Source organism: Vipera berus, assembly GCF_964194415.1.
Source record: "Vipera berus genome assembly, chromosome: Z".
In the NCBI taxonomy this organism is placed as follows: domain Eukaryota; kingdom Metazoa; phylum Chordata; class Lepidosauria; order Squamata; family Viperidae; genus Vipera; species Vipera berus.
This window is the reverse complement of record NC_138205.1, coordinates 130623837-130637322: the sequence shown is the minus strand read 5'-3', so window position 1 is coordinate 130637322 and position 13486 is coordinate 130623837. Positions and strand designations below refer to the sequence as shown.

At 47.2% G+C, this 13486-nt stretch overlaps 1 protein-coding gene across 4 annotated transcripts in view; it reads left to right on the top strand.

Moving 5' to 3' along the window:
• Positions 1–13486, top strand: part of SETD2 (SET domain containing 2, histone lysine methyltransferase) — a 63463-nt gene that overhangs the window by 28028 nt on the left and 21949 nt on the right. For 3 of the 4 annotated variants that reach the window (XR_014028537.1, XM_081344180.1, XM_081344181.1), the window contains 4 exons: positions 104–230; positions 986–1120; positions 10619–10747; positions 12503–13150. Coding sequence is in view for 3 of the 4 variants with exons in the window: in XM_081344180.1 (XP_081200306.1) it covers positions 104–230; positions 986–1120; positions 10619–10747; positions 12503–13150 (1039 nt within the window). In the remaining variant the exon portion in view is untranslated. Of the gene's footprint in view, positions 1–103; positions 231–985; positions 1121–2877; positions 6196–10618; positions 10748–12502; positions 13151–13486 lie in introns of those variants that run through there. The other variant, XM_081344179.1, reaches the window with a different exon arrangement.

The following is a 13486-nucleotide window of genomic DNA, read 5'->3' as shown; positions in this document are numbered from 1 at the left end:
AGAGATCATAGAGACAGACATGCATACGTGATGGAGAAACAGAAAGAGAGAGAGATGAGATGAAGCCTGCTTCAGTCCCTCACCAAATGTGTGTTTCCAACAGCAAAGAGGCCCAGAAATGTTTCTGTGGTTCCGCCAACTGTCGGGGTTATCTGGGCGGAGAGAACCGGGTCAGCATTCGCGCTGCAGGGGGCAAAATGAAAAAGGAACGGTCGCGCAAAAAAGATTCGGTAAGCAGTGAAGGAGTGGGGGAGGGCGATTTTTTTAAAAACGGGCCGCTTGGGGGATTCCTTTGGATGCCTCTGGATCTCCCACAGTCCCCCAAAGCTGCGAAGGGCTGGGCAGATGCTCCAGATCAACAAACCAGCATCCTTGTCACTCTTTGGCCCAAGAGAGAGAATGAGGGGGCTTTGGAGTCCTTTTGTGCTGCCCTCCAAGTGCATGAGAGCCCTAAAGCCTAATTGTCACATTGTGATATTGTAGACACTGTGATGCTTTCTCCCATGCTCTTCCTCATGTAAGTGTAGATCTGTATCTTTGTTGCCACCGCTAAAAAAACCAGTGTTCTGCAACCTTTGAACAGTGGTTCTCAAACGTTCACTTTCAGAGGGGTGGACTTCCACTCCCAGAATCCCCCGGCCGGCCATGCTTTAAGAGGGGAGGACTTCCACTCCCAGAATCCCCCAGCCAGCCATGCTTTAAGAGGGCTGGACTTCCAGAATCCCCCAGCCGGCATGCTTTAAGAGGGGAGGACTTCCACTCCCAGAATCCCCCAGCCGGCATGCTTTTAAGAGGGGAGGACTTCAATTCCAATTCCTCCTCCTCCTCCTCCTGGCACTGATTGTCTTGTTGGCTGGTGAAACTCGCAAGAAGAACGCGCTCAGAGAGCAGCAGCCTCTCCCCCCCACCCCAGCTGAGCCTGAGACGCAAGTGTGCTGTGGGTGTTGTGTGCCTTTTCTAGAATCTGTTCTTTGGCTTTCCGTAGGTGGATGGAGAATTAGAAGCACTCCTGGAGAACGGCGAAGGGCTCTCCGATAAGAACCAAGTCCTCAGTTTGTCCCGCCTGATGGTGCGAACCGAGACACCTGAACAGAAGCTCACCTGTCTCAAACTCATCCAGGTGAGACAATCTGTCCTGTCTTTTGCTGGGTGACTTGGTTAATCCAGGGGCGCTAATTGGAGGTTTGGAGACAAGGAAAAATAATGTGATTTTTAATGGCCGGGGGGTGGGTGGGTGGGTGGGTTGGGAGTTATCGATGTAGGAAATTTGGGATTCTCGTTCTTTATTTAAAATGGGCCAGAGATTTCAGTGGAAGTGAACCCGATGCTATCCTCATTCTTTGAAACCGGTCAGTCAATTTTTACCTGCGTTGTTTAGAACAGGGTTTCTCGACCTTGACTTACTGAAGATGGGTGGAGTTCCCCAGCCAGCATGCTTTAAGAGGGCTGGGCTTCAGCTCCGTTCGCTGGCTGGGGAATTCTGGGAGTTGAAGTCCATGTATCTTCAAGGGGCCACGGTTAAGAAAAACCGAATTTAGAACAAATTCTTATTTGACTGAATGGAGAAATCTATGAGGAAGAAGCACGAGAAAATTGGCCCTTAAAATTACAGGTAATTTGTAGGTACAAATTACTTGACCCCCAGTGGTTTGTTCAAAATTACAAAAGGTGACTTACGACCATTTTTTTCACACTTACAACCATTGCAGCATCCCCGCAGTCGTGGGTCAAAATTCAGATGCTTGGCAACCTGGCTTCTATTTATGACGTGTCCTGAGGTCAAGTGATCCCTCTTTCAAGGGAGAAGCCAGATTCGTTTAACAACGGTGTTACTAATTTAACAACTGCAGTCATTCACTTAACAGGTGTGGCAAGAAAGGTCATATAAAATGGGGCAGAATCCACTTGACAAATTTCTCAGGAACATAAAATTTTGGGTTTGATTGTGGTCATAAGCCGAGGACTACCTGTTATTTCTGATAATTTTTCGGGAAGCATCCAGGGATTTGTGATAGGGCTTAGATCAAAGCCCCTGGATTTTATGCCAAGCTGTAAATTCTGCCTTTGGGAAGTTGTTGCTGAATTGGGCTAAATGCATCATTGCTGCTGCAAAAAGGGTCCCCATCGTTAATTTGTTCACAAGCAGCAGCTGATGCCACGTTATTTTAGCAGCTCCCCTTCCCTCCCTTTTCAATTGTGATAGAAAATAAAAACACGTTGTTTAGCAAACAACGTCAGATAGCCACCCATCGCAAATGTGTTGGCAATAGGGGCAGTCCTCGACTTTTAACCATTTGTTTCGGAGTTGCAACAGCACTGAAAAAAGCGATATCTCGGTTATGACCGTCGCAGCCTCCCCAGAATCACAGGTTTAAAATTCGGACGCTTGGCATAGATCTAGGGTGGCCGTAGTGCCCTGGAGGCCTGTGATCGCCATTGGTGACCTTTCCAGCTGCCGTCCGACAAGCACGATCGGTGGGGGAAGCCAGATTAACAAACGCGTGGCAGACTTAACAACAGCAACGATTTGCTTAACAACGTGGGGAGAAAGGTCGTAAAATCGGACGTGATTCACTTAAAATGATTGTTTTGATTAGCCACGGAATTTCTGGTCCTAATTGTGGTCGTAAGTTGAGGACTCCCTGTAAATGAAAAACGGCTTTGCGACCAATGTCCGTGTTTACGACCTTTGCTGTATCTCACTCAGAATTAGCAGAATAACAGTTGGAAGGGACCCTGGAGGTCTTCCAGTCCAGCCCTGTGCTATTCCAGTCCTGAGTTTGCCATTACAGTTAGTTAAACCGGTCTCGCGTATAACCTTCTCTTAATTTTCACTTGCTTATTTACTATTTACGCGCCTTTGTACCCCATACCAAGATGTCTCCAAAGGCCAAGAACCCCACTTCAGATGAAGGAAGTAGCGGGGAGCAAAGGAAAGTCAATGCCCACGATGCCGGGAAGAAGCTGGATGTGATAAAAGAAGAAGTGCTGGCCTGTTCTACCATCCCGGCCATTTTGAAGAACAAGATCAGAAAGGAGAGTAAAAAAACACCAGGGATGAAGACAACGATAGCAAGTCAGCAAAAAGGTCCCACCCCCACAATTAGGCCCCATACTGAGACGCCTTCGAAGCCAGAGGACCCCACGACAGATGAAAGTAGCAACGAAGAGTCGAGAACTGGTCTCGATCTGAAGATGAAGAGCATCAATGCCCACGATGCTGAGAAGAAGGTGGGCCTGATAGCAGCAGCAGAAGAAGACCTGACCTCTTCCACCGTCTTAGCCCATTTGGAGAATAAGGAAAGGGTCAGAGAAGCCGTGAATGGCTCACCAATGCCTCACCCATCTCGACCCCACACTAAGGTGTCCTCAGAGCGTAAGGCCTTTAGTTCGGTTGAAGGAGGCATAAAGAAGCGAAGGAGGTCCATCAGTCTTGAACTGAAGATGAAGATCATCAAAGCATACCGTGCCAGGAAGAAGGCGAAGATTATCGCCCAAGAGGAAGGTCTGGCCTATTCCACTATCTTCACCATTTTGAAAGATAAGAAAAGGATCCGAGAAGCCCTCAAGGTGTTGCCAGGGACGAGAAAAATTATCACAAAGCCACGGAAACGCTTCGTCCGCCCACGGTTAGCCCACACCAAGGCATCCCCGAAGCCAAAGACCCCCAGTTCAGCTGAAGGGCGTAGCAAGAAGCAAAGGACCGCCATCAGTCTTGATGTGAAGATGAGGATCATCAAAGCATACGAAGCCGGGACAAAGGCGCAGGTTATCGCCAAAGAAGAAGGCCTGGCCCGTACCACCATCTTCACCATTTTGAGGGATCAGAAAAGGATCAAGGAAGCCATGAAGGAATTACCAGGGACGAGAACAATTATCACAAAACCACGGAAAGGCCACGTCCACCCACTTGCACCCCATACCAATGTGTCTACAAATCCAAACCCCGCCCAGTCTCCCCCCATACCAACGTGTCCACCTCCCCAAATCCTAACCAAGGTGCCTATCACCCACAGTTCAGCTGAAGAAATTATCAAGAAGCACAGGACATCCATCGATCTTGACCGGAAGATGAAGATCATCGAAGCGTATGAAGGTGGGAAGAAGGTGTCCACTATCGCTAAAGAAGAAGGCCTGGGACATACCACCATCTTTACGATTTTGAAGGATGCGAAAAGGATCAAAGAGGCCTCGAAGGAATTACCAGGGACAAGAAAAATTATAACCAGACGGCGGAAAGGCCTCGTCCAGCCAGTCACACCCCATACCAGGATGTCTGCCAACCCAGAGATCCCCACTTCAGCCGAAGGGAATGTCAAGAAGCAAAGGAGGTCCATCGATCTCAACATGAAGATGAAGATCATTGCAGCGCATGAAGCCGGGAAGAAGGCCACTCTCATCGCCCGAGAAGAAGGCCTGGCCCATACCACCGTCTGGACAATTTTGAGAGATAAGAAGAAGATCAGAGCGCTGATCAAAGGATCCGCAGGAACGGACACCACCATAACAAGACACCGAGCGGGCCTCATCCACCAGACGGAACAGTTGCTGGTGCTTTGGATGGAGGATCAGATCCGAAAGCGGAACACGATCAGCTTCCCTCACATTCAGGAGAAGGCACGCAGCATTTTTGCCACCCTGAAGGAACGAGCCGGCGAGGCGTGGGCCAAAACCTTCGACGCCAGCCGTGGTTGGTTTTTGCGGTTTCAGCGAAGATTTAATTACCAAAACATACCCACCAAGGGGGAAACCACAGGCCTTGACCAAGAAGCTGCCCGACGGTTCCTGGACGAGCTTGATGATGTCCTGGCAGAAGGGGGTTATTTGCCTGAACAGATATTCAGCGTGGACGAAACCAGGTTATCCTGGAAACAGTTGCCAGAGGGCACCTACCTGCACCGAGATGCCCAAGCTGTGCCTGGATATGAAGCCTTTCACGACCGAATCACTTTGCTTTTGGGTGGAAATGTGGCCGGGTTCAAGCTGAAGCCGTTTCTGATCCACAGATCGGAGGATCCGTTTGCGTTCCAAAACCTTGTCCGGGACACCTTGCCCGTGTATTACCAATCCGATCAGAAGATTTGGATGACAGGCGTCCTCTTTGAGGACTGGTTGATGACTTGCTTCATACCCCAAGTCAAGGACTATTGCTTGCAAAAGACAGTTCCTTTTAAAATTCTCCTGATCGTCAGCAACGCACCGGGGCATCCCCTGCATCTGAATAATCCCCAGCCAGATGTGAGACTGGTTCGCCTGCCCAAAAACACCGGCCCACTCCTGCATCCGATGGACCAGGGAGCCGTCACAGCCTTCAAGGCGTTTTATTTACGGGACGTCTTGACCGAAGCGGTAGCCGCGATGGAAAAGAGCAGGGTTAGCTTGAACGAGTTTTGGAGACAGTACGATATCCTCCGTTGCGTGGAAAACATTGCAGCGGCGTGGCAGGGTGTCGGTGTGACCTGCATGCAAGGCATTTGGGGAAAGTGCTTAAAACGTTTTGCGGATCTTGTCAAGAACTTCGAAGGATTTGACCCTGAGGAAGATTTGGACAGAACCAACCAGAACATTTTGGCCCTCTGCCAGGCCCTCAATTTACAGATGGATGCTGAGGCCGTGAAAAAGTGGGTAGCATCCATGGAGGGAGAGCTCTCCGAGGGCGACTTAATCGAACTAAGAGAAGAGTTGGCCACCCAGCAGGTTAGGGAGGAAGAGGAAGAGGAAGGACAGGTGGAAATTAAGCCTAAAAAGTTCACCGTGAAAAGGTTGGCTCGTGTTTTCTTGGATGTGGACAGAATTTTATCAGACTTGGAAAAGATGGATCCGGACATAGAGCGTTTTGAAAGGGTACGTGAGAGAATCCATGAAATCCTGCAGTGTTACCGTGAAATATATGAAGAGAAAATGAGAAAAGAGAATACAAGCCAAAATTAGCGAATTCTTGTAAGAAAGCTAATTCCCACCCTTAGGAATAAGACATCCAGACCATGGTCAGGCCCTCAGCTGTGTCAGCTTATCTGAAATTTTCAAAAGCAGAAAAAAACACACTAATTTGCCTTCGTTCAAAAAACACTAATTTTGGGGTTTATATCTGGTTAGTTTGATCTTTACAGGTCCTACAATTGAACTGTTTTATTTTTTTAAAGCAACGTTATGATGGCCAGTTTTGTACTTTGTGTAATAAACTAACTTTTTGTATGTTGAGATTCGGTTTAACCTTTTTGTTTTCTATTTAGGCTACTTTAGGCTAAAAACATATGGCTACAGTGTTAAAACATTAGAAGTGTTGATGTCTTTTAAACACTTATAACAGTATGCAAAGTTTTGAAAGGTAGTAAATTATTACAGTGTATTTTTTATCACAAAAACATGTTGGGATTGAAGAAGAGATCTTTGAGGTAGAATGTTCAAAAGGTTATTAAAAATGTCCACTTTATGAAAAAATAAAAAGAAATTGAATACAGAAATCTGTAGTTAAGTCATAAGTGCAATGGTCGCGCTTAGGCTACGCCAGTTTTCACTTAGTGAACATTTCACATGTTGCAGTCACTAAATGAGGACTTCCCCGTATTTACATTACACAGCCTTCAGCCTTCTTAGACCTCAACAGAATTAAATAAATATTTATATGTCAAGCTCAACTATTTTTTAAACCGCTCTTTTACACAATACTAATGATGGGTTATTTACCAAATGATGCCTTTATTGGGTGAAACTGAACCCTATTCAAAACCTTTAGTCCTAGACCGATGGGGTCTCCTGCTTGAGCAGGGGGTCAGACTAGAAGACCTCTAGGATCCCTTCCAGTTATTCCATGTTCCATAATATCATCCAAGCAGCCCTTAATCACACTTCTAGCCAGCATTTTGTTCTTAGAAGAACTGCCGTATTGATCTGTATTGGTAGTGCTTAACTTAGCAGCTTCCTCATTCAGCAACTGTTTGAAGTTATGACATCACTGCAAAATTGAGTGTTACGTCTGGTCCTTGGGCTTGCAGCCATCACCGTGTCTGCAGTCACACAACTGCCATTTTGGCAGCTAGCAAACGGCACACGTGTACGATGGGTCACAGCGTCCTGTCCTCACGCGATCGCCATTTTGTTACCTTCCCCTGCCAGATTCCAACAAGTAAGGTGAGTGGGAAACCTGGCAGGAATTTCCAAATCGCAGTCCTGTGCTGTCTTGCATAACGAACACCGTTATACTGTTATTGTAAGTCAGTTGCGGTAACATCACATGTCACTTATCAACTTGTCTCCCTTGGTGGTGGAGCTGCTAATCCCAACCGCCGTCATAAATGAGGACTGCCTGTAGTTCTGTGTTGCTTAACGCTGGACATAGTACAGGTAGTTCTCGATTTAGGATCACAATTGTGCCCAAGATCTCTGTTGCTAAGAGACATTTGAGTTTTGCCTTATTTTACAACCTTTCTTGCCACAGTGGTTAAGCAAATCCCCGCTGTTCTTAAGTTGGTAACACGGTTGTTGAGTGAATCTGGCTTCCCCAAGGACTTTTCTTGTCAAGACAGTTGCAAAAGGGGATCCCGGGACACTGCAACAGTCATAAATAAATTTTGATCACATGACCGTGGAGATGGTGCAACAGTCATAAGTGTGAAAAACGATCAGAGCCATTCTCTCTTAGAACAGTCAGTAAACGAATGCTTGTAAGTCAAGGACTATTTGCATTCATTGGAGAGAAAGGGATTATAAGAGAGTAAGCAAGCAAGCGTGCACATATATATATATATATGTTCCACACATTGAAAGGAATACACTAAACGTTGCCAGCCACTGGAAGGATCAGTTTAACTAAGGTCAGAGAGCTGACCTTGTTAACCACTGGGCAGCATTTTTCAGAGACTCATTGCGCTACAGAGGAAAGCAGCTCTGGAAGAAACATTTCTTAGGTCACGTTCCCACCGTGTGGGGTGGGAAGAGCGAGAAGCCAGTCAGGCAGAAGGCGATGCCTATTAACTAACTGTAATGGCAGATTTATGACAGATTTTAAGTGCTGGTCATGAAGTGGCTTTTTCATCCGTTGTAACCACAGCCAGCCTTTGCCCAAGGCAGACAACTAAGTCAGCTCTGCTAAATGAGGACCGACAATGCAGGATAGAAGGCCACTACCACACCTGATGCTGAAGGGTAACATTCCCCTTCAGCCAAGCAGACGGGTCACTGGCTAACATATAACAAACAAGTAACAAAAGTTCTCTCTGGTTTGACTTTCTTTTGACCTTCATCCAATCCATTGCCACCTTCAAGAACTGGATTAAAATTCTCCTTGCCTGCTTCACGCATCGCACTAAGTCTTGAGCTTGGGCTAACAAATCATGGTTATTGTGTTCACTTACTAAGGATGGTCTGGGCAAAGGAGTGCCGTTGCTTCAAGTTGAGTTGGATCTTGGGTGAAGTTGGACATTCCCCTATGTTAAATCAAACATGGGTGCCCTTTGGTGGTGGTATCTGATAGAAGAAGACGGTCTCCAAGCGTGGCCACTTTTAAGACTTGTGCACTTCGACTCCCAGAATTCCCCAGCTGGCTGAGGAATTCTGGGAGTTGGAAGTCCTCGAGTCTTAAAAGGGGCCACGCCTGGAGACCCCTGTGATAGAACGTCCCAAGAGAATTATCTCCTGCTTGTTTGTCCACATCAAAAACTGATTCTGCAGGACAAGCCAGGTTTTAATCTGGATTGGATTCTGTAGTCCCAAGTAGGAGCCGTTCCATCACCCGCTTGGATTGGATTGTACAGGTGTTCCTCGACTTATGACCACAATTAAGCCCAAAATTTCTGTTGTTAAGTGAGGACATTTGTTAAATGAATTTTGCCCCATTTGATGACCTTCCTTGCCCCAGTTATTAAGTGGATCACTACAGTTGTTAATGTTAATGACACGGTTGCATCCAGCTTCCCCGTTGGTTTTGCTTGTCAGAAGGTCACCAAAGGGGATCCCATGATGCCGGGATGCTGCTATTGTCATAAATAACGAACCGGGTTGCCATATGTTTGAATGTTGCTTATGTGGCTGTGGGGATGCCCCAATGTTTGTAAGTCAAATAAGTCACATTTTTCAGTGCCATTGTAACTTTGAACGGTCACTCAATGAACTATTGTAAGTCAAGGATTACCTTGTAATCCAGTTAGGAGCAGTTCTAACTCCGTGACCTAATACAGAGAGGGATTTGAGAGGTCCAGCCTGTCGGAGAAGAAGATCATCCCACCAAGGGGCCAGTGAGGAACTCAGTCGGCAGAGGATGCCAAGTTGAAATCTCACCATACACACACACGTGTGTGTATATGTGTGTGTACACATTTTATATATATACACACACACATACATATGCACACATATATACATATATATATATATACAGACTGTGTGTGTGTGTGTATATACGTATATGTGCACACACACACTCATATATATATACATACATATGTGTGTGTGTGTGTGTGTGTGTGTCTATATATATGTGTGTGTGTGTGTGTGTTTTCTGAGGTTTTCGTGGGTGTTTATATGTGGATCTTCGGTCCTTCGGGTTTTTCCCCGCGTAGAACTAAAGTTGTAGGTGCAACGTTTCGACGGAATCCCATCCGTCATCATCAGGCTGGAGGCTTCAGCAAAAAAACACTCCCACCCAATCAGAACACACTTAATCCCCCACCCAATCAGAGCACACCTCCACCCGCAGAACACACCCCCTCTGGCAGTTTAAAAAAGAGGAACAAACAGCCACTACCACATGCTTCTCCCAGAAGAAGGAAGCTGAAGCCTCCAGCCTGAGGATGACGGATGGGATTCCGTCGAAACGTTGCTCCTACAACTTTAGTTCTACGCGGGGAAAAACCTGAAGGACCGAAGATCCATATATATATATATATATATATATATATATATATATATATATATATATATATATATATATATATATATATATATATATATATATATATATATATATACACATATACATATATATACACACACACACACACACACACACATATACATATACATACATATATGTTGACTCAGCCTTCCATCCTTCCCAGGTAGGTCAAATGAGGACCCAGATTGTTGGGGGCAATTAAGCTGACTTTGTAATAATGCCGCTGGGGGGGGGCGAAAGCCCTAATAAGCAGGCATAGACACAGAATGAAGGCTATTGCTAAGCACATTGATTTGTGCTTTAGATTGTAAGCCGCCCTGAGTCTTTGGAGAAGGGCGGGATATAAATGGGATTAAAAATAAATAAAAATAAATATACAGTGCTTTTTTGAAAAAAAAGAAAAGAAAAAGGTGCCGGAACTCACACATGTCATACAACCCACCTTGCCTACCCTACAAGGTTCCATGCAAAAAAGGTGCCAGAACTCCGTTCTGAGCGCTCTATGAGAAAAAAAGTCCTGCATATACACACACACACAGAGAGAGAGAGACACACACATATGTATGTATATGGCTAGGCCTTAAAATGATGACTCTTAACCCTGCTGATCCTCATGGTCTCATCCTTGTTTTGTTTTTAACTGAGGTTCCAGAAAACGGTTTGGTCATCTTCTCCTTCCCTTCCCCCCCTCCCCCCTCTTTTTTCCCTTTCCTTTCTTGTTTAAAGAACACCCATTCTCAGGCCTGCCTGAAGTCCTTCCTGGAGTGCCACGGCCTGTCCCTCCTCTGGATCTGGATGGCAGAGCTGGGAGACAGCAGAGGAAACACAGCCAACAGTTTGAAGCTGCAGCTGGAGGTCCGTGGCTGGAATGGCACGGTTGCGTCTTGATGGGAAGGTGTTGAGATGAACGAAGGAGCCAGAGAGGGGAAATCCTCGCTGGTTTGCTTACACACGTTTCGGGGCCCAACTAGCGAACATCATCAGTGTTAGAAGGAATGGAGTGGAGGAGGAGGGGAGGGGGGGGAAGAGGAGGAGGAGGAGGACTGTGGGGTCCCTGGTGCTCTCTGAGCTGGGGGGTTTCCTTGCAGACGTTTTGTGACCCAAGTAGGGAACGTCATCAGGGCTAGAAGGGAGGGGGGCCGCAGGGAGGAGGAACGAAGGCCTGTGGGGTCCTTGGGGGTCTCTGAGCTGGGTGGTTTCCTTGCAGATGTCTCATGACCCAACTAGGGAACGTCATCAGTGGTGGCTGAAGAGAACAAAGCAATCTTTTTTGCATTGCCCACGTTGCATCACGCTATTCCCTCTGAGCATTGTTTTCTTCGCTCACAATCACACTTAGGATCGCGTTTTTAAGCCGGTGGTGGTGGAGAGATGGGGAACCACTTTGCAGAATCGGTTGTACAGATCAGATGCCGATAGCTCTCCTTCTGAGAACACTTTTAAATCTCCCTCTGTGGGCAGAGGCTCATTTGAACTTGGGAAAACGGTTGCATTTGACACATAAGCGGCCTGAAGCTTTAAATTAATCTCAGACAAGAGGCTTTCATTTAATCTTTTTTTTTTTTTTTAAAAAAAAATGCTTTCCATTATTCAGTGTTTTACACTGCGAAAGACATTTCCTGATTTGGCTGTCATGCATTAATTTCAAACGACGTCACAAATTATATGGGAATAGCTGGCCCTGAAGCAGATTATTTCCAGACTTTTGAGAATTAGGGATCAACTATAGCTCCCTTCTCAGTGTCTGCTGTGACCTTCAACATTAGCGTATCTTCCAAACGTTGCTTATAGCCAAAAACGGGCAACCAATTTTCGACTTCAGAGGACACTATATTCTAGAACGGTGTTTTCCAGCCTTGGCAACGTTAAGGTTTGTCAAGGACTACAACTCCCAGAATTCTCCAGCCAGCATGCTTTTAAGATGGAGGGGGGCGACCTCAGCTCCCTGCAGTCCTCAGCCAGCACTCTTAATGGGGAATTCTGGGAGTTGAGGCTCACACAACATGAAATTGCCAAGTTTGAAAAACGCTGCTCGGGAAGGTCAGTTTTGGAGCTTGTAATTAGAGAACTCTTAAGTTTGCCAGAGAATGTGAGTGGCGAGACTTGCTTTTCTGAGCAGCTGGGAAGGAGAACACCCAACCTATGATGCACTGCCACTCCTCTTACATTCCCAGGTATGTTCTAAGCCCTGCAGGCACAGTATCTCCAGTTTAGAAGCAGCAGGTGGTCTTCTGGTGATCCTCCACCAGTTGGTGGCCATAATCTAGAACTGTGGGGTCCCTGGAGCTCTCTGAGCTGGGCGGTTTCCTTGCAGACCTTTCATGACCCAACTAGGGAACGCCATCTGTGCTGGAAGGGAGTAGGAGCAAAAGACTCTGGGGTGGTTTCCTGGCAGACGTTTCATGACCAAGCTAGGTGACCTCATCAGTGCCACCAGGCTGAGGGACCACCAAGGAGCCCACAGCTCAACCCTCAGCTATAACTATTTCCTTGTATCGGAGCCACGTACGGGCGTCCAGATCTAAGGCGCTCCTCCCTTTGAGGACCTGGAACTGTAACGCAGGGCCGGTGAGGGGGAACTGACCATCTTCCTGTTGCCTTTGGTGGCAGATCCTCAAGACCTTGGAGCTCCTTCCCATCCCTAACAAGAACATGCTGGAGGAGAGCAAAGTCCTCCCCATCATCCAACGTTGGGCCCGGACCAAGTCGGCCGTCCCGCAGCTGAGCGAAGGAGACGGCTACTCCAGCGAGAACACCTCCCGGGCTCACACGCCCCTCAACACGCCCGATCCGTCTTCCAAGCCCATCCTGGAGGGCGAGACGGACACCCCGAAGAAGGCAGCCTTCCGGAGAGTCAAGATCATCAGTGAGAACAGCATGGACAGCGCCCTCTCGGACACCGCCAGCGAGATGGAGCTGAAGGAGAACAAGGAAGAGCTGGAGCATCCCGACTACCACCCGGCCGAAGCCGGGGACGAGCACCCCGTGGAGCAGGAGACCCCCAAGGTGGCCCCCACGGAAGACTTGACGGACACCACCCAGGTTCCCGCTGCTGACCAGGAGGCAGAGCCCGAGGGGGGGAGCAAGGAGGGCCTCATCCCCAAGCTGGAAGACCCCGTGGCTGCAGAGACCCCCTCTCAAGACGAAGAGGAAGGGGTCTCCGATGCGGAGAGCGAACGGAGTCAGGAACCGGCCGACAAGTTGCTGGACCTCAGTGACCTGGCTACCAAGCTGCTGGACTGCTGGAAAGACCTCAAAGTAAGTTGAAACACTCTTTTAAGTTGGTAGCTTGGCTCAAAATTTTAAAGCCTGTGTGTGTGTGTGCGTGTGTGTGTTTTGTGGTGTTCGCACATGCAAGTTCCCCTTTCGGGAGGAGAATGAGCGAACGGACGGACGGACGAGTAACAGAACGGTATAAGTTGAATCCTCTGCCTGCTTTTGAGGCTTAACGCTAGCAAGCATCACTGTCTACTTCCCATTTTGAACCGATTTATTTTATTATTATTTTTTTCTGTGAAAAAAATAATAATTTTATTATTATTTAAAGCACGAAAAGCTTCCATTTGGCTCTGCCATAGAACAGAAATGAAGTAC